This window comes from Salvelinus alpinus, chromosome 17 (assembly GCF_045679555.1).
Source record: "Salvelinus alpinus chromosome 17, SLU_Salpinus.1, whole genome shotgun sequence".
NCBI lineage: Eukaryota > Metazoa > Chordata > Actinopteri > Salmoniformes > Salmonidae > Salvelinus > Salvelinus alpinus.
In genome coordinates, this window is record NC_092102.1 from 48,478,170 (window position 1) to 48,499,006 (window position 20,837).

At 45.0% G+C, this 20,837-nt stretch overlaps 1 protein-coding gene across 1 annotated transcript; it reads right to left on the reverse strand.

Annotated features, from left to right (window-relative positions):
* Nucleotides 1-12: 12 nt before the first annotated feature.
* On the reverse strand, nt 13-19,018 carry LOC139543112 (solute carrier family 25 member 33). Its single transcript, XM_071349294.1, has 7 exons — nt 18,761-19,018; nt 15,842-16,024; nt 8,782-8,859; nt 7,036-7,136; nt 5,042-5,108; nt 1,851-2,131; nt 13-1,270 (listed from the first exon to the last, which is right to left on the reverse strand). The coding sequence occupies exons 1-7, from the start codon at nt 18,829-18,831 to the stop codon at nt 1,068-1,070; spliced, it is 984 nt and encodes a 327-aa protein (XP_071205395.1). The 5' UTR covers nt 18,832-19,018; the 3' UTR covers nt 13-1,067.
* Nucleotides 19,019-20,837: the final 1,819 nt, after the last annotated feature.

A 20,837-nucleotide genomic window follows, 5' to 3' on the forward strand; every position in this document is an offset into this window, starting at 1 on the left:
AATGAACCGAACCACTTATTGATGCAATTTTATTGAGCCACTGGTCAAATAAGCATTCACGTTGTCATTATATTGTAAAAGATGACCATGTTCTTTAACAAACACAATATACAGATGAACCTGTATTTGTCATGTAAAATATGATACATTACTCAGCGATAATTCTAATCAAAACTTCACCATGTGGTAGTGAATGAATAAACTATCATGATGACTAACACGTGTGTGTGTGTGTGTTTGCTTTTGCCTGGCAAATAGCAACTCTAGCTAGCACTTTCTTTCCCCATCATTAGTGTGAAATGAAATAACCTGTCATGAGATAACCTGTCATGAAATAACCTGTGGCCAAAGACAGTGGTGGAACGTTGGACATTCAACATGGATAAGCAGAAGAGAAACAGCATTTAACAATATAGAAATACAAGAAAATAATTTAGTTGAATTTAACTTTGCTCTTCTATTCAGATGACCTTTTTTTATTTTTATTTTTTACATCGTATGATAAAAAATAAAAAACGGAAACTAAAGTTCTTCTCAGATATGGTGTTGTCCTAGCCCGATTCCCAGATCTGTTTGTGTCATCTTGCCAACTTACAACTCAAAACGACAGCAATGGAGTTGGTAATAACAGCACAAACCGATCTGGGACTCGGGCTAGAGTTATCCTGTTGTAAGTACCACAATTTCTTCTGAACACCTTAACATAACATGCTTCCATTAAAATAAAACATTATTTTCAGAGTCCCAAATGGCACCCTATTCTTTACAGAGTGCACTACTTTTGACTAGAGCCTATAAGGCCCTGGTCAAAAGTAGTGCACTAAATAGGGATAGGGGATAGTTTGCTATTTGGGATGCACACTTAAAAATCAGTTTCAGGTCCTTTGGATAACAGTAAAACCTGCTGTCAAATTCCCTCAAGAGAAACCAACAATTCACAAAAACACAAGTTTCCTTTCTTCTGCAATTGCACGATAGTCTCTTTCGTACCCAAAGTGCCTTGGGGTATAAGCTACATCATGTTGCCCTTCCATCCGATGGGCCCGACCAAAACACGTTGTCATTGATCATTGCGAGGTGTCTCCCATCAGGTGGACAATGAGTTCGTAGGTGGAGAGGACGATGGCTGTGTTGGGGATCTGTCTGATAAGCTGAGGAATGAGTCCTCTGTAAAAAGCAGCATAGCCCTCCTCCACTGCAACCAACCGTGCCGTCTGGAAGAAGTACTGATATTTGCTGCCCTCTTCTCGCAGCCTTGTCCGAATCACCTCTGATGAAGGGAGACAGACGCGTTAGAAGGTGATTTTGAATGCAGTTTACAGAGTATTTGACCGAAGATGGAAGGAAAGTGGGGAGTTTTTATAAAAGGCTGTTCACTCAAAAAGGTCAAGTCTGTAGCTTTCTGGGCAACCCAACCAAATTCACAAAGAAATGCGAGTTATAGATCTGTCATTCTCATTGAAAGCAAGTCTAATAAGCTGTAGATCCATTCTACGAGCGGCATTTCAATGCTGTTGTCTAGCTTTGGTTTTGCACACCGGCTTTAAGAACAGCTTTAAAATGGATGTTCTGGGTTATTGAAAATAGATTTCACAGGGGTTTAGATTTTTACAATGATTCTCTACACTCCTTGTTTTGTCACAAACTGAAATGAGTCGAACACGATAGAACTTTGAGTCATGATGTGCGTTTGCTTATTCCACAGTAGACTAGCTGACCGTTGATTGGGCCGTTTAACAGCTACGGTTTGGACCTCCAACGTCAATGTGCATTTTGGCCGTTGAAGTGCGTGGTATGACAAGTTAATAATCCTAACATTTTATTTACTACTCATCAACCCCCACGCTTACCGTGCGGGTAGGCTATGCAGGAAGCACAACCCTTAGCGAAGGCAGCCGCCATCATCAGGCCTAGGAAGTCCCACGCCCCTTTTTCCGTCTCGCTGTTTGGCGACGCGAAGCGCGCTTCGTTCAGGCGTTTCTTCAGCGTCTCGTAGATCAGGAAACAGATCATGGTCTCGGAGATACCGGCGTAGGACGCCGTCAGGCCCCGGTAGAAACCTCTCATGCCCTCGGTCTTGTAAACGTAACGGGCACACTGCAGCGCGTTGGTCTTCTTCTCCCCTCGCGCCCTGGAGGAATTTATCAGAGGTTAGATTAGACTCAAAGAAAATTTTTCCAGTAGGAACTTAAAATTTGTGGAAAACAGAAGAAGAAAAAAAAAAAAAACAGAGTGGTACTATTTGAACCAATAGGAAATACTTGTTTTGCTCCAGGTTGCTATGGTGCGACTCAATGCGGGGCTCCCGAGTGGCACAGTGGTCTAAGGCACTGCGTCTCAGTGCTAGAGGCGTCACTACAGATCCCGGTTCAAATCCAGGCTGTATCATAACCGGCTGTAATTGGGACCCCCATAGGGCGGCACACATTGGGGCCATAGAACGACCACATTGGGTCGTACGGGTTTGGACAGGCTGTCATTGTAAATAAGAATTTGTTCTTAACTGACTTGCCTAGTTAAATTTAAAAAATGCACCTGGTGTATGGTGTCTCCTAAAGCATCAGGTGTAGAGGTGTATGGTGTCCCCTAAAGCACCAGGTGTAGAGGTGTATGGTGTCTCCTAAAGCACCAAGTGTAGAGGTGTATGGTGTCCCCTAAAGCATCAGGTGTAGAGGTGTATGGTGTCTCCTAAAGCATCAGGTGTAGAGGTGTATGGTGTCCCCTAAAGCATCAGGTGTAGATGTGTATGGTGTCCCCTAAAGCATCAGGTGTAGAGGTGTATGGTGTCTCCTAAAGCATCAGGTGTAGAGGTGTATGGTGTCTCCTAAAGCACCAAGTGTAGAGGTGTATGGTGTCTCCTAAAGCATCAGGTGTAGAGGTGTATGGTGTCCCCTAAAGCACCAGGTGTAGAGGTGTATGGTGTCCCCTAAAGCACCAGGTGTAGAGGTGTATGGTCTTCCCTAAAGCACCAGGTGTAGAGGTGTATGGTGTCCCCTAAAGCACCAGGTGTAGAGGTGTATGGTGTCCCCTAAAGCACCAGGTGTAGAGGTGTATGGTCTTCCCTAAAGCACCAGGTGTAGAGGTGTATGGTGTCCCCTAAAGCACCAGGTGTAGAGGTGTATGGTGTCCCCTAAAGCACCAGGTGTAGAGGTGTATGGTGTCCCCTAAAGCACCAAGTGTAGAGGTGTATGGTGTCTCCTAAAGCATCAGGTGTAGAGGTGTATGGTGTCCCCTAAAGCACCAGGTGTAGAGGTGTATGGTCTTCCCTAAAGCACCAGGTGTAGAGGTGTATGGTGTCCCCTAAAGCACCAGGTGTAGAGGTGTATGGTCTTCCCTAAAGCACCAGGTGTAGAGGTGTATGGTGTCCCCTAAAGCACCAGGTGTAGAGGTGTATGGTGTCCCCTAAAGCACCAGGTGTAGAGGTGTATGGTCTTCCCTAAAGCACCAGGTGTAGAGGTGTATGGTGTCCCCTAAAGCACCAGGTGTAGAGGTGTATGGTGTCCCCTAAAGCACCAGGTGTAGAGGTGTATGGTGTCCCCTAAAGCACCAGGTGTAGAGGTGTATGGTGTCCCCTAAAGCACCAGGTGTAGAGGTGTATGGTGTCCCCTAAAGCACCAGGTGTAGAGGTGTATGGTCTTCCCTAAAGCACCAGGTGTAGAGGTGTATGGTGTCCCCTAAAGCACCAGGTGTAGAGGTGTATGGTGTCCCCTAAAGCACCAGGTGTAGAGGTGTATGGTCTTCCCTAAAGCACCAGGTGTAGAGGTGTATGGTGTCCCCTAAAGCACCAGGTGTAGAGGTGTATGGTGTCCCCTAAAGCACCAGGTGTAGAGGTGTATGGTGTCCCCTAAAGCACCAGGTGTAGAGGTGTATGGTGTCCCCTAAAGCACCAGGTGTAGAGGTGTATGGTCTTCCCTAAAGCACCAGGTGTATGGTGTCCCCTAAAGCACCAGGTATAGAGGTGTCAGGAGCACAACAGCTAGTCAACACTTCACCTCACCAAACACATCAGTTGTCTTGTGGAAAGGTCAGCATACCTCAAGACTCCAGTCAAATATGGAGTCTGAGGTACAAGCAATACACTACACCCACAATAACATCTGCAAACCACGTGTATGTGACCAATAACATCTGCTAACCACGTGTATGTGACCAATAACATCTGCTAACCACGTGTATGTGACCAATAACATCTGCTAACCACGTGTATGTGACCAATAACATCTGCTAACCACGTGTCTGTGACCAATAACATTTGAATAGGTCACATGACAAGATGGGGGGGGGGGGGGGGGTGTTCTCTCTCAGACAATACCTCCTATATTCCATTTCCTTTCCCAAATATACATTTAAGTACATATATTTTGAAATGTATTAAGAAGCTAAAAAATATATCTTAGAATAATATTTGATGAGTTTTTCCTCCAGCAGTTAACACTAGTTTGAGGGACTAGCTTTATGGACAAGTCCAGAGGGTAAACAGGACTCTAGGTCACCAGTTAACACTAGTTTGAGGGAAACAGGACTCTAGGTCACCAGTTAACCTGCTTATCCTTGTAACTGACCTCAACACAGTCTCCTCTCTGCTCCAAAATGGCCTTAATCCCTACATAGTGCATTACTTTTGAATAGGGCTCTTGGTCAAAAGTAGTGCCCTATATTAGGGACTAGGGGGGGGGGGTTGCAATTTGGTACGCAAGCAGCCGCTTAATATAGCCTCCTCCTCCCACACAGCCTAATGGGTCAGCAGCTCGGGTATTTATGGGCCTGCCTGGTCACATGTTAAACCATGCTGCACTGCGTAACACAAGGACAGCACTGCAGCTAAGATGGGGGGCTCGTCAAAGGGCACATTACACGTGGTGGTGCCTGGTGACCAGACTAGTTACAGTAACCCTGAAATAAAAAAACACCAGCTCCATGTTCTGTACCATTAGTAGAGAAACTCTTGAAGGTGTCTGTCTGCATTTAAATATGTAATCAAAAGACTTTAAAAAAAAAAAGAGAAGAAGACATGAACAGGTTAGGAATGTAAAGTACATACTTTTTCTCCAGCTGCATCCTGGTCTTAACCATCCATACGGGGTTCATGAGAGAGTTTGTAACAAAGGCTGAAACAGGAAGTAGAAACAGATAGTTTCATGTCATATCACTGGATGGAGCAGGAAAGAGGGATGAGAGAGAGAGAGAGAGAGAGAGATTTAATTTTATATCTCTGGATGGGAGTTCAGGGAAAGAACTAAAGGTCAGGGAGGTCAAATCCTCCAGGATTCCTGACAGAGCAGAAATTAAATCATTATACAACACATTATATATAGTGTGCAAAGCTGTCATCAAGGCAAAGGGTGGCTACTTTGAAGAATCTCAAATATATTTTGATTTGTTTAACACTTTTTTTGGTTTACTACATGATTCCATGTGTTATTTAATGGTTTTGATGTCTTCACTATTATTCTTTTTTTTATTATTTTAATTTTACCCCCTTTTCTCCCCAATTTCATGGTATCCAATTGTTAGTAGTTACAATCTTGTCTCATCGCTACAACTCCCATACGGGCTCGGGAGAGACGAACGTCGAAAGCCATGCGTCCTCCGAAACACAACCCAACCAAGCCGCACTGCTTCTTAACACAGCGTGCATCCAACCCGGAAGCCAGCCGTGCACTGCGCCCGGCCCGCCACAGGAGTCGCTGGTGCGCGATGAGACAAGGATATCCCTACCGGCCAAACCCTCCCTAACCCGGACGACGCTAGGCCAATTGTGCGTCGCCCCACGGACCTCCCGGTCGCGGCCGGCTAGCGCTGCGATGCAGTACCTTAGACCACTGCGCCACCCGGAAGGCCTCTTCACTATTATTCTGTCCAAACTTTTGACTGGTACTGTGTATACATACATACATACATACATGTTTTGGTGAACACAATTCCACTGTATTTTTTCTTCATGCTTAGATGCAAATGTTGCTCCTGTTTACACAACAGGTATAAAAAACATTTGTTTGCATAAGGTGGAAGCATTTACATGGCGCCATCGCTTTGCGTTTCATACAGAATGAGGATGTAGTGCTTCCACAGACACAGGGCTCTACGTCCTCTACGTCCCAGGGTTCTACGTCCTCTACGTCCCAGGGCTCTACGTCCTCTACGTCCTCTACGTCCCAGGGCTCTACGTCCTCTACGTCCCAGGGCTCTACGTCCTCTACGTCCCAGGGCTCTACGTCCTCTACGTCCCAGGGCTCTACGTCCTCTACGTCCCAGGGCTCTACGTCCTCTACGTCCCAGGGCTCTACGTTCTCTACGTCCCAGGGCTCTACGTCCCAGGGCTCTACGTCCTCTACGTCCCAGGGCTCTACGTCCCAGGGCTCTACGTCCCAGGGCTCTACGTCCCAGGGCTCTACGTCCTCTACGTCCCAGGGCTCTACGTCCTCTACGTCCCAGGGCTCTACGTCCTCTACGTCCCAGGGCTCTACGTCCCAGGGCTCTACGTCCTCTACGTCCCAGGGCTCTACGTCCTCTACGTCCCAGGGCTCTACGTCCTCTACGTCCCAGGGCTCTACGTCCCAGGGCTCTACGTCCTCTACGTCCCAGGGCTCTACGTCCCAGGGCTCTACGTCCCAGGGCTCTACGTCCTCTACGTCCCAGGGCTCTACGTCCTCTACGTCCCAGGGCTCTACGTCCTCTACGTCCCAGGGCTCTACGTCCTCTACGTCCCAGGGCTCTACGTCCCAGGGCTCTACGTCCCAGGGCTCTACGTCCTCTACGTCCCAGGGCTCTACGTCCTCTACGTCCCAGGGCTCTACGTCCTCTACGTCCCAGGGCTCTACGTCCTCTACGTCCCAGGGCTCTACGTCCTCTACGTCCCAGGGCTCTACGTCCTCTACGTCCCAGGGCTCTACGTCCTCTACGTCCCAGGGCTCTACGTCCTCTACGTCCCAGGGCTCTACGTCCCAGGGCTCTACGTCCCAGGGCTCTACGTCCCAGGGCTCTACGTCCCAGGGCTCTACGTCCCAATATGTTCTGCTTCAGACTGGGTCTCACCTGCAAAGCCAGCTGAGGACATGTGCACCACTCCACTGTTAGGGACGAAGACACCATTGAACGTCTCTTTCGACTTTTTGTAGGCAGCAAAATAAATAGCTCTGCAAAGACAAAAGATGGAGGGAGGTGAGAAAATGTAAATGACAATTTGTGATAACCCCCTGAATGAATAATGTTCCCATCTTTAGAAGTGTGTGTGTGTGTGTGTGTGAGTGAACAGCAGTGTGTGTGTGTGTGTGTGTGTGTGTGTGTGTGTGTGCGCGAACAGCAGTGTGTGCTGCAGTGTGTGCTGTGAAGCAGCAGTCTTTGACAGAGCTAGCTAAACATGCCGTCTGTAGGGGTCCTGTCCAGAGCAGTCTCATTCCTTCTGCTATGCTTTTGGAACAGCCCATCCCATTAACTGTGTGTGTGTGTGTGTGTGTGTGTGTGTGTGTGTGTGTGTGTGTGTGTGTGTGTGTGTGTGTGTGTGTGTGTGTGTGTGTGTGTGTGTGTGTGTGTGTGTGTGTGTGTGTGTTTCACAGGCAGCAGCAGAACGGGCTGAATAAGAACGGAGGGGGAGGATTCTGATACTTAGTGAGGGCTGTATACTATGTAGTGTATACTATGTAGTGTATACTATGTAGTGTATATAAACCCTGGGGTGGAAAAGGGCTCAGGCATCAAGTCTACATTGGGATCATCCTGTTACCTTCATTAAAAGTAAAGCACATCAAGGGCCAGAAGCCGTGTTATCTTTGCTTGCGTGTATTTCCCCCCTCTCTCAGTATACAGTATAACCATCCATGTCTGGCTTTCCAATAATATCTCCCTCCGTGAATGAAAACAAAGAATTCCATGAAATATTGACTACTTTTTGTTAATGTTTACATTACCACGGGTCAATGTCTTAACGATGTCACCCTTTATCCCTAGAAAATCAACACTATACTGCAACTCTGTCACTTATAAAGTGGTGTCGTGTTCATCAGGGCACAGTGTAGCAAAATAGTTTTGCGACGAAAAAAAAAAAGCACGCATTTCTTATTGGACGAATTCAGATAGAAGCTCTCCATTTTGTGTCTACTGAACAGGCCCCTGCTTTGTCCTCTTCCACCTCACTATTCTGCTCTGCCATCCTATCGCCACAGGAGGTTACTGGAGCTGCCATCCTATCGCCGCAGGAGGTTACTGGAGCTGCCATCCTATCGCCACAGGAGGTTCCTGGAGCTGCCATCCTATCGCCGCAGGAGGTTACTGGAGCTGCCATCCTATCGCCACAGGAGGTTCCTGGAGCTGCCATCCTATCGCCACAGGAGGTTCCTGGAGCTGCCATCCACGTTAGTGATTGGAGGATTGGTAACCAGATGCTCAAGTTAACAGAAAGAAGACTTGCTAGGTGTCACACGGCTCCAGTAGATTATTGGCATTTCATTTTACGAAAAGGCAAACTATTTCCCCATATCCTTAGGAGATAGATTAGAAAACATACTAATAACTGGACCCAGGTTGGGGTAATCTGGGCCTTTCGCACCAACACAGTGAAACAAAGGAAAACCACGTTATTAGGAAATGGTGTCGTCTTAAGATATTGTTACTGCCCAGTTGTTTAAGTCTCACCATCTGTCAATTGAGACGGCATGGTGTGTGTGTGTGTGTCATCTTAGTGCACACAGAAAGTCAGAAACAAATCCACACTCAAAAACAGTACTTCCACCAAATCCACCCTGTTAAATGCAGTGTTGAATGTAGACTGCAGAGTGGGCTTACCTTGAAGGGGCGACACCGACAAGATTTGGACCCAGTCCCCGGAAAAGAGACCTCGGTCCCTCTTTTTCTAGAATTGACCTAGAAATGGGAAGAGAGAAAAAAAATAACCAAATCAATTTTTCATTGGAACTTTGATTTCTAAAATAGTTTATTCTCAAATGGGATGAATCTTCTTTTTTTTTGCAGAAGATTCTTCTGAGTTTGTTCCGTACAATTCAATAAGTTTGACTGAATGAAAATGTATTTCTATAGATGACTTGTTGACGTTTATTCAGTAGTGAGGGACAACAGCGGTAGGCTTAACAGCAGCCAATGTCAGGTTAACTGAAGCTCAGTGTACGAAATGTTCTCTGCTATCTTCTTCACTTATCCCCAGCATTGACCCCTGCCCTCTGACTGATGACACACACACACCCCGTTGGAGTTTGTTGTGGCCACCACCCTACCCTCTTTCTATACTCTTTAAAGACTGGAAATGTACTGTGAACACAGTCTCCTCTGGGGGGGAATTGACTTCTCACACAGTTTGCTCACACACACAGTTTGCTCACACACACAGTTTGCTCACACACACAGTTTGCACACACACACAGTTTGCACACACACGACACTAGGAAAGGATGACCTTTATGCCAGTAGCTGAAAAACAGGTATGAGCCTAGGTGGGTGGACACACGACAGGTATGACCCTAGGTGGGTGGACACACGACAGGTATGACCCTAGGTGGGTGGACACACGACAGGTATGACCCTAGGTGGGTGGACACACCGACAGGTATGACCCTAGGTGGGTGGACACACGACAGGTATGACCCTAGGTGGGTGGACACACGACAGGTATGACCCTAGGTGGGTGGACACACGACAGGTATGACCCTAGGTGGGTGGACACACGACAGGTATGACCCTAGGTGGGTGGACACATGACAGGTATGACCCTAGGTGGGTGGACACACGACAGGTATGACCCTAGGTGGGTGGACACACCGACAGGTATGACCCTAGGTGGGTGGACACACGACAGGTATGACCCTAGGTGGGTGGACACACGACAGGTATGACCCTAGGTGGGTGGACACACGACAGGTATGACCCTAGGTGGGTGGACACACGACAGGTCAGCTAATGCATAAGTCCCGCTCTCTGCTATAAGGCACAGCTGTTTTCTAGGACAATGTTGCTGGCACCTTTTGGTCCCCCCTCCCTCACTGTAACTACGCCATTTTAGTCAACTAGGCCTATAAAAAGAAAAACACCCGTTCAGGCCAAGTAAATAAAGCAAATGTTACTACGTGGCACAATACGGACTCGCAGAGCTAGTTATATCGTCAAAGTAAAAGACAACAACCAAGCCTGAACTTCTCACATTGGGAAAAAAACAAAAACAAGGATGATTTTGAATACAACAATGATTGGCTAAATGAACCAAAACAGATACTTGAAGGCTGTTACGTAACTTAGAATTGCAATGGCTCGTGTCCAAACGGCACTGGGTGAACCGGGTTGAGCCAATCATCCATTCAGCGGGAGTCCTGCCCATACTGGTTCAGTCAGTTAACCAAAGGTCTCAAGCTCTAAACCCTTGACGTGAAAACACGAGAAACCCCAGAGCACAGCCGTAGTGGGTCAATCCAGCACAGCTTCCTCTTCGTGTTCAATTTGGCAGAGGCACAGTGACACCGTCGCTCTCATACAGTCTGTGGACTGAGGCAACCCTGCTTGCTTCCTGCCCAAAACAGGCCCCTGGGCCTCAGGCGAGGGACATTTCCACAGGTGGCATCAGCACTTACATAAGTGTCCTCACTGTACGTGTGTGTCCTTGCCTGCCTGGTAGTAAAACACATTCCCAACATGCTCTGTGGTGGAGGCACCAGTGTCTGTGCTCCTAACAGCTGGCAAAGAGAGCTTCGATCAGAGCAGGAATCTCGGTCTTTAATCTCAAGTACTTCTTTATTTAAGATTAATCTATACTGAACAAAACACTTTTTATTTTATTTTTTTAAACGCAACAAATGTTGGTCCCATGTTTCATGATCTGAAATAAAAGATTGCTTATTTCTCTCAAATGTTGTAAACAAATTTGTTTACATCTGTTAGTGAGCATTTCTCCTTTGCTGAGATAATCCATCCACCTGACAGGTGTGACATATCAAGAAGCTGATTAAAACAGCATGATCATTACACAGGTGCACCTTGTGCTGGGGACAATAAAAACAACTAAAATGTGCAGTTTTGTCATACAACACAACGCCACAAATTTCTCAAGTTGAGAGAGCGTGCAATTGGCATGCTGACTGCAGCTTTGTCCACCAGAGCTGTTGCCAGATAATTTATAATGTTTCTTCTCTACCATAAGCCGCTTTCAACGTCGTGTCAGAGAATTTGGCAGTACGTCCAATCCGGATTTCCACACCTGCGGAGACTGTCGGAGACCATGAAAACTGTGGGTTTGCACAACCTGAATAATTTCTGAATTAAAAAAAAGGTCAGAAACCACATCCACTGACAGCTGGAACAGCAGGCATCTGGCAATCAGGAGAGTACTATACCAAGTGGATCGGTAACGACATTGTTATGGGTAGGGAACGCAGGTGGTGAAAGTTGATAATATCCTGGTCCTACATGAGGCTGTGGTATTAGTTCTTCTCCTATAGACGGGTGGGTTGTTTCGCCAAATTTGCGTGCGCAACCGTGGTGTAAAACGGGCAGGGTTGGCTTAGAATCAAAGGATTGTTGACGTCATGGAAACTATATTTTCTCTCCATGGTAACAACTATATCAAGCACGTGGTTTCCATGTAGTTAATGCCATTTCATTTGCTCCGTTCCGGCCATTATTACGAGCTGTCCTCCCCTCAGCAGCCTCCTGTGCCCCCTCACTTATACGAGCCCCTTACCGTAAGACCCATAGTAGAGACTGTCCCCACGTTAATTGAGCTCCCCAGCTTGTAGCCCTAAAAACCAGAAATGAGTTAACTCTGATTGGTTCAGCCATTCCTATGGGGAAAAATGAATGGGGAAAGAATAGGGTTGTGGGATAGACGACGATAATAAGGTCCGAGGTAAACACAGGCTTAGGAGATCTGATACGTTTTGTTCTTTGTCATAATAAGGGTTAGTTAACCTGACCTTTATGAATTATGAAGCCTTCATGTTTTGTTCTATGAGGTAATATCAGTCAGTCAACATGACCTCTATGAATTATGAAGCCTTTATGTCAGCTTCAAAATTCACAAAAAGTGACGTTAGCTGATGTAGCTTATCTCATAGAACAAAACGTATACGATCTCCTAAACCTGTGATTACCTCAGAACTTATATTCAGCGATTATCCAAAAACGCCATTAAATTTCCCCCATAGGCTTTGTCCAACGAACAATGGAGGAGTGTCTACAAAGAGACACCATTACCATTTCCCTCTATTATAAGAAGAACAACCCCTTACCGTAAGACCCATTGTAGACGAGCCCCATGCTAATAAGGAAGTACAACTCCTTACCGTAAGACCCATTGTAGACGAGCCCCATGCTAATAAGGAAGTACAACTCCTTACCGTAAGACTCATTGTAGACGAGCCCCATGCTAATAAGGAAGTACAACTCCTTACCGTAAGACCCATTGTAGACGAGCCTCATGCTAATAAGGAAGTACAACTCCTTACCGTAAGACCCATTGTAGACGAGCCCCATGCTAATAAGGAAGTACAACTCCTTACCGTAAGACCCATTGTAGACGAGCCCCATGCTAATAAGGAAGTACAACTCCTTACCGTAAGACCCATTGTAGACGAGCCCCATGCTAATAAGGAAGTACAACTCCTTACCGTAAGACCCATTGTAGACGAGCCCCATGCTAATAAGGAAGGACAACTCCTTACCGTAAGACCCATTGTAGACGAGCCCCATGCTAATAAGGAAGTACAACTCCTTACCGTAAGATCCATTGTAGACTACACGCTAATAATAATAAGAGGGACAACCCCTTACCGTAAGACCCATTGTAGACTAGCCCCATGTTAATAAGGAAGGACAACTCCTTACCGTAAGACCCATTGTGGACTACATGCTAATAATAAGAAGAGGACAACCCCTTACCGTAAGACCCATTGTAGACTAGCCCCATGCTAATAAGGAAGTACAACTCCTTACCGTAAGACCCATTGTAGACGAGCCCCATGCTAATAAGGAAGTACAACTCCTTACCGTAAGACCCATTGTAGACGAGCCCCATGCTAATAAGGAAGTACAACTCCTTAGCGTAAGACCCATTGTAGATGAGCCCCATGCTAATAAGGAAGGACAACTCCTTACCGTAAGACCCATTGTAGACTACATGCTAATAATAAGAAGAGGGACAACCCCTTACCGTAAGACCCATTGTAGACTAGCCCCATGCTAATAAGGAAGTACAACTCCTTACCGTAAAAGCCATTGTACACTACACGCTAATAATAAGAAGAGGGACAACCCCTTACCGTAAGACCCATTGTAGACTAGCCCCATGCTAATAAGGAAGTACAACTCCTTACCGTAAGACCCATTGTAGATGAGCCCCATGCTAATAAGGAAGGACAACTCCTTACCGTAAGACCCATTGTAGACTACATGCTAATAATAAGAAGAGGGACAACCCCTTACCGTAAGACCCATTGTAGACTAGCCCCATGCTAATAAGGAAGTACAACTCCTTACCGTAAAAGCCATTGTACACTACACGCTAATAATAATAAGAGGGACAACCCCTTACCCATTGTAGACCCATTGTAGATGAGCCCCATGCTAATAAGGAAGGACAACTCCTTACCGTAAGACCCATTGTAGACTACATGCTAATAATAAGAAGAGGGACAACCCCTTACCGTAAGACCCATTGTAGACGAGCCCCATGCTAATAAGGAAGTACAACTCCTTACCGTAAAAGCCATTGTAGACTACACGCTAATAATAAGAAGAGGGACAACCCCTTACCGTAAGACCCATTGTAGACGAGCCCCATGCTAATAAGGAAGTACAACTCCTTACCGTAAGACCCATTGTAGACGAGCCCCATGCTAATAAGGACAACTCCTTACCGTAAGACCCATTGTAGACGAGCCCCATGCTAATAAGGAAGTACAACTCCTTACCGTAAGACCCATTGTAGACTAGCCCCATGCTAATAATAAAGACAACCCCTTACCGTAAGACCCATTGTAGACGAGCCCCATGCTAATAATAAAGACAACCCCTTACCGTAAGACCCATTGTAGACGAGCCCCATGCTAATAATAAAGACAACCCCTTACCGTAAGACCCATTGTAGACGAGCCCCATGCTAATAAGGAAGTACAACTCCTTACCGTAAGACCCATTGTAGATGAGCCCCATGCTAATAAGGAAGTACAACTCCTTACCGTAAGACCCATTGTAGATGAGCCCCATGCTAATAAGGAAGGACAACTCCTTACCGTAAGACCCATTGTAGACTAGCCCCATGCTAATAAGGAAGTACAACTCCTTACCGTAAAAGCCATTGTAGACGAGCCCCATGCTAATAATAAAGACAACCCCTTACCGTAAGACCCATTGTAGACGAGCCCCATGCTAATAAGGAAGGACAACTCCTTACCGTAAGACCCATTGTAGACGAGCCCCATGCTAATAAGGAAGTACAACTCCTTACCGTAAGATCCATTGTAGACTACACGCTAATAATAATAAGAGGGACAACCCCTTACCGTAAGACCCATTGTAGACTAGCCCCATGCTAATAAGGAAGTACAACTCCTTACCGTAAAAGCCATTGTAGACTACACGCTAATAATAAGAAGAGGGACAACCCCTTACCGTAAGACCCATTGTAGACGAGCCCCATGCTAATAAGGAAGTACAACTCCTTACCGTAAGACCCATTGTAGACGAGCCCCATGCTAATAAGGAAGTACAACTCCTTACCGTAAGACCCATTGTAGACGAGCCCCATGCTAATAAGGAAGTACAACTCCTTACCGTAAGACCCATTGTAGATGAGCCCCATGCTAATAAGGAAGTACAACTCCTTACCGTAAGACCCATTGTAGATGAGCCCCATGCTAATAAGGAAGGACAACTCCTTACCGTAAGACCCATTGTAGACTACATGCTAATAATAAGAAGAGGGACAACCCCTTACCGTAAGACCCATTGTAGACTAGCCCCATGCTAATAAGGAAGTACAACTCCTTACCGTAAAAGCCATTGTAGACTACACGCTAATAATAAGAAGAGGGACAACCCCTTACCGTAAGACCCATTGTAGACGAGCCCCATGCTAATAAGGAAGTACAACTCCTTACCGTAAGACCCATTGTAGACGAGCCCCATGCTAATAATAAAGACAACCCCTTACCGTAAGACCCATTGTAGACGAGCCCCATGCTAATAAGGAAGTACAACTCCTTACCGTAAGACCCATTGTAGACTAGCCCCATGCTAATAATAAAGACAACCCCTTACCGTAAGACCCATTGTAGACGAGCCCCATGCTAATAATAAAGTACAACCCCTTACCGTAAGACCCATTGTAGACGAGCCCCATGCTAATAATAAAGACAACCCCTTACCGTAAGACCCATTGTAGACGAGCCCCATGCTAATAAGGAAGTACAACTCCTTACCGTAAGACCCATTGTAGACGAGCCCCATGCTAATAAGGAAGTACAACTCCTTACCGTAAGACCCATTGTAGATGAGCCCCATGCTAATAAGGAAGGACAACTCCTTACCGTAAGACCCATTGTAGACTAGCCCCATGCTAATAAGGAAGTACAACTCCTTACCGTAAAAGCCATTGTAGACGAGCCCCATGCTAATAATAAAGACAACCCCTTACCGTAAGACCCATTGTAGACGAGCCCCATGCTAATAAGGAAGTACAACTCCTTACCGTAAGACCCATTGTAGACTAGCCCCATGCTAATAATAAAGACAACCCCTTACCGTAAGACCCATTGTAGACGAGCCCCATGCTAATAATAAAGACAACCCCTTACCGTAAGACCCATTGTAGACGAGCCCCATGCTAATAATAAAGACAACCCCTTACCGTAAGACCTGCAGCAGGCCAGGTGGTGTAATGGTGCCTGAGCCTGGTCTGATGACTCCAGTACCATTGAGCGTGCCCAGTTGGACCTGGAACATGGGTCGGAGCGTGATGCCTGAAGACTGCAACCTGGTCTTCAGCACCTCCAGAGGACAAGTCACAATGGCTCCTACCGTGCCGCTACATCTGCAGAGAGGAAGATGAAAATATGTTGACAACATTTCTATAAGTCATCTGTACTACATCTTTACTGAGAAGAGGAAAACTCATCAATATGGCGTTATTAATAAATTATTAACATGGCGGAGGACAATAGAGACGGAGCTCCAGTAACCTGTGTAAAAAAATGACCATAGACCGCCAGAAGTGGAGAATGTTTACTGACAAATGAGTGACCAGGTATTTTATGTGTCAGGGGTAGAACACAAAAATAGGCATCCCTATAGATCAGGGGTGGGCAACTCCAGTCCTCTAAGGGCATGATTGGTGTCACACTTTTTCTCCATCCCAAGCAAACCCAGCTGATTAATCAAATTGCATTCTAAACTGAAGATCGTGATTATTGGAGTCCGATGTGTTAGCTGGGGCAAAACTGACACCAATCAGGCCCCCGAGGACTGAAATTGCCCTGGAATATATTCTGAGCCTAATAGACTTTTAAATCTCCAAACCATGCACTTTATTTCATTTATGACCGTAACAAGTCAGGGATAGTCTTGAGTGACATCATAAAAATACCCGTCTACAACCCCTGTCCGTCCAAGACAAGCTTAGACGTGAGACAGAATCAGATTAGTTTAGCATAAGCTTCATCTAGTGTGTCAACCTGTACTGCCTGCCCTGTACTCTGTGTCTAAAGTGCAGGTCAACTGCCAAATGCAAGGGATTCCAAATCTTAACACCCAGCTAGACATCCATTCACTGTTTATCATGTCATTCCTCATAGCGGCCTGGGACACCATAAGATAAGATACTGTGTATGATACAGTCACATAACCCTACGCACCCTTGGGAACTAACCCTAATATGGCTACAGGCCAGATACCCCGATTGACACTCAAAGTTAAATGTTTACATTTGAAACTAACACTCACTGGGCATTCATTTACAAATGAAGAGACTGCGAGAGTCCTATGTAAATATAGACTAGTTCTCAATGTCATGCCTGGAAAGTGCACTGCACCATGGCAGCCTATGCAAAGTACCAGGACCTGCAGGACAAGTGAAACTAGATTTAGGATCTCAAGCAAAAAATAAAGTAGTACTGTCTGAAATGATAGGAGGAAACGAATCTGTTTGCGCCAATCTACTGTAGATACACAATGGGGTGTGTGAAGTAGCTAATAATCTTTTTTTATATTTTTTTATATATATATATGTAGTGACATATCATGATATGACAAATAAACTTATTATCACCATTCTGGTACTTCTTGTCATTGGCTAAGATATTCAGACAGACACACACGATATACTGCATATGACTGGGATTTCTATTCCTCTGTGGGATTAATATAGTATCCGTGAGTAGTAATTGCAATATCAGCGCTAGGTATTGAATGGTGCTTTCCCAAATGTCAACAGCTGTCAATGGAGGACCTTAACTGATTGAGTGATAAGTACTGGCTTCCAAAAAAAACCCACTTCATCAGCTTCCAGGTTAAAGATGGTTGGAATCGCTCTAGCTCTCTCTCATGACTAGTGTAGCTAGCTATATATTAGCTAACCTACATTTTAGGATGGGTACCTTAAGATCGTCTTTCATGTTTTCCCCTCTATGGCAGAATAGAATGTTTTATATGTATTTAGTTTAGAGTCGGCCATTCTAAGCTGCAGTAGCTAACATGAGACAGTTTGCTAGTTTAGCACTTTGCATGGTCAATAATCAGGGTTTCCCCAAACTCTGCACTGTGGCCCCCTCGATGCACAGTTTTTTTTTTGTCCTAGCGGTACACAGCAGATTCAAAATACCCAACTCATCATCAAGCTTTGATTATTTGAATCAGCGGTGGTGTTAGGACAAAAACATGCACGGGGCCCAGGACCGACTTTGGGAAACTCTCATGAAGATAAAAATAAAAAATAAATATCATTAAATATATTAAAAAAGTTACGTTTTTTTTTTTTTTACGAAGATACATTTTAGAAACAGGCAAGAGTTTTGTGGCAACCTTGTAACGTTAATGCGGGTCAGAAAGACTGCGCCACTTGCCATCTAATGCCACATCAAATTAAGACATTCATCATCTTGATTTTACGATGCTGGTATTTTATTGTATCTCAAGTGTTAAACTTTATAGAAATAGACAGCATCACAAATGGCTAAGATTCCAAAATGTCCTGCATAAAGTTAGCTAGCTAGCTAACGTAAATGTTAACGCGATAGCTAGAATAGCGGCTAGCACGCTTCAGAAATCAATATCCGGTTGATTAGCCAAGCTAACTAGCATGGCTAGCAGTGAGAATGACACTATTTGGCCACCTGACATTGCATAACTAAGCTTGAACCTGTACATTTGCTTGAGGAGCCGATGTATGACGAGATCTCCTCTCGTCATATAACTCGTCTCCTCAAACCCAGCCGGTCACCGGTTCAAACTAAACGGATGATACAGGGTGCGTTCGTAAAAGCATCAGTTATTCTGCGCTCTGAAATCAAAGTAAATAGCCGGAGCGAGTTTACGAACGCGCCCCGTAAACATATACTAGTTAGCCGGTTAAAAATAACTAGTCTGAAACGCATTGACATTGTACATCATTACAGTTAGCTAACAACCGCATGTTGTACCTAGCTAGCTAGCCCTTCTCACGCCCTCGGGAACGAGAGGCAAGTAGCTAGCTACTGTAACTTCCTTTTAAAATATTTAGCTATGCTACCTAGCTGTCACATTTGAGAAAAAAAGGTCGGATAGGATGACTTACCCCCCTGCGAAGAGATGTAATAACGTATTATTATTCTGTGCCATTTTTTTTTTTTTAAACACTATAACCATAATCTTAATTTTCTTCCCGTAATTATAATTTTTTATAAATCAGAGGCGAGAATGTGTTTTTTCTTGCTCATCAACTGTCATCCACCCGGCTTTCTCTGAATAGGACCAACTCTGCTGCCACAGCATCTGAAGAGATTAATTAATTTGCGTCATGGGGGCTGGTAGGGGGAGTTGTCCGTGACGTAGAGAGAGGTCTGACAACAGCACAGGGGGGTGTCTCTTTTATTTATGGGAAGAAGATTGACCAATTGATTGACAGAACAGTTGACAACAAAGAGAGAATAATAATATCCAATAAACAATGTACTCAATGGAGTGCGTCTGATGTCCTATTCTACCCTTAGTCAATGTTACTGATAAGAAACAACTTTACAGGTGGAAGCAATTAGCATTTAACGTTACTTTCACTTAGCCATTGTACTAAGAGAGTACATAAAGGAGAGGGGACAGAAAGATATCTTAATGCATACAGAGTGATTCAACTAGTGGGACACACACAAGGCTAGCTCTAAATCCATAGAGCTGAAGGTCTACACACCATAGAGAATGATAGAGGTATCTAGATGTGGATAACCCAACTTTTTGCATGAACATTGCCATGGAGGGCTTCCACCATTTTAAAGTAGTCAACTGGGTGGGGATTCCTATGGGTTAATGAAGGATCACTTATTTCCTTCCAGGTCATCAGGAGGGATCAGCCAATTAATTATACCCGTGAGCAAACATTCCATAACTACAGGTGGCTGTAAAATTGCCAATCTTGGCTTTATACCTGTTCAAACAACACTCTCCACGTGGCAGTATGCAACTTTTCAGTTTGTTTACCAATTCATAGAAGTAGAAGAAAATTGACTACTTCAAAATGGAGATTACCCATGCTCTCTCAGACACCATAATGAGACAGATACAATGATGCGATGTCTATCTAAGTCTATGGTCTATACCTGTGACCACTTCAGCACAACCCCCCACCCCACCCATTGAAAGGGTAAAGGCTTGATTTGTATTGGGCCACAGGCTGGCTTTTTCCAGTTTTCAACAGACCAATTGTCTGCTGCTAGGTTTATTACTAATTTACCAAAGTGAACCGATATGTGAATTCATGCACCTCCTAGGCTGCTGTTCTGGATACTGATCAATAAGTTACAAACGTCCCAGTTTTTACCACAACAACAACAAACATTTGTTTTCATAACATCTGGATGTCATTTTTAGCAGGGTCAAATATGTTATAGATCAATGCTTTTTGGGGGGGTTGTATGCTGCACAGCTTCTTCACCTGTTTGAGAACAAAGTAAACCCCCTAGTTTCTTACAGTAGGCCTGTATGCCAATCATCTACCTACTACGTTTCCCTAAAACAAGCAGGCAACAAAAAATATATACATATTGTTCTTCCATTTTAGTTTAGGGGGTGAACATGACACCTGACACCATGACCATTCACTGTGGCATCTGAAAGAGGTCTGTAGACACGTGACATGGCGTGTTGTGTGTCTACTGAGCGGCCAGCCAGCCCACCCAGCCAGCCAATGAGAGGTGAGGGTGTGCAAACCTGGGTTCAAGCACTATTGGATATGCTTGATTTGAGCGTGCCTGTTGAAATGGAACCAATCAGAAAGACTCCAAAAAACAAAAACACAAACATCGATCATCTGGCACCAAAACAAATGCTCAAAGTATTTTGAAAGATTTGGAATAGTGGTTGAACCCAGGTATGGAGGTGTAAGAGGTGGAATGTCACTGGATGGCTCACATTCTTACTAAGGGGAAATAGCTTCAGTATCAGGTTCATCCTGCCCAGAAACTCCAGAGAGGTTTAAGATGGTCATTCTTACCCACATCCATGAGGCGTTTTAATGAGAGTAATCATTAACTGAATTCTGATGTCTTCTTATGAACGTTTTGTTGCTCGTTTCCTCAAGTAGGATCCACAACAGCATTTCTTAACTCCTTTGAATCTGACTATTATTTTATGGCTGTTAAGTTGCATGTGCCTTCATGTCT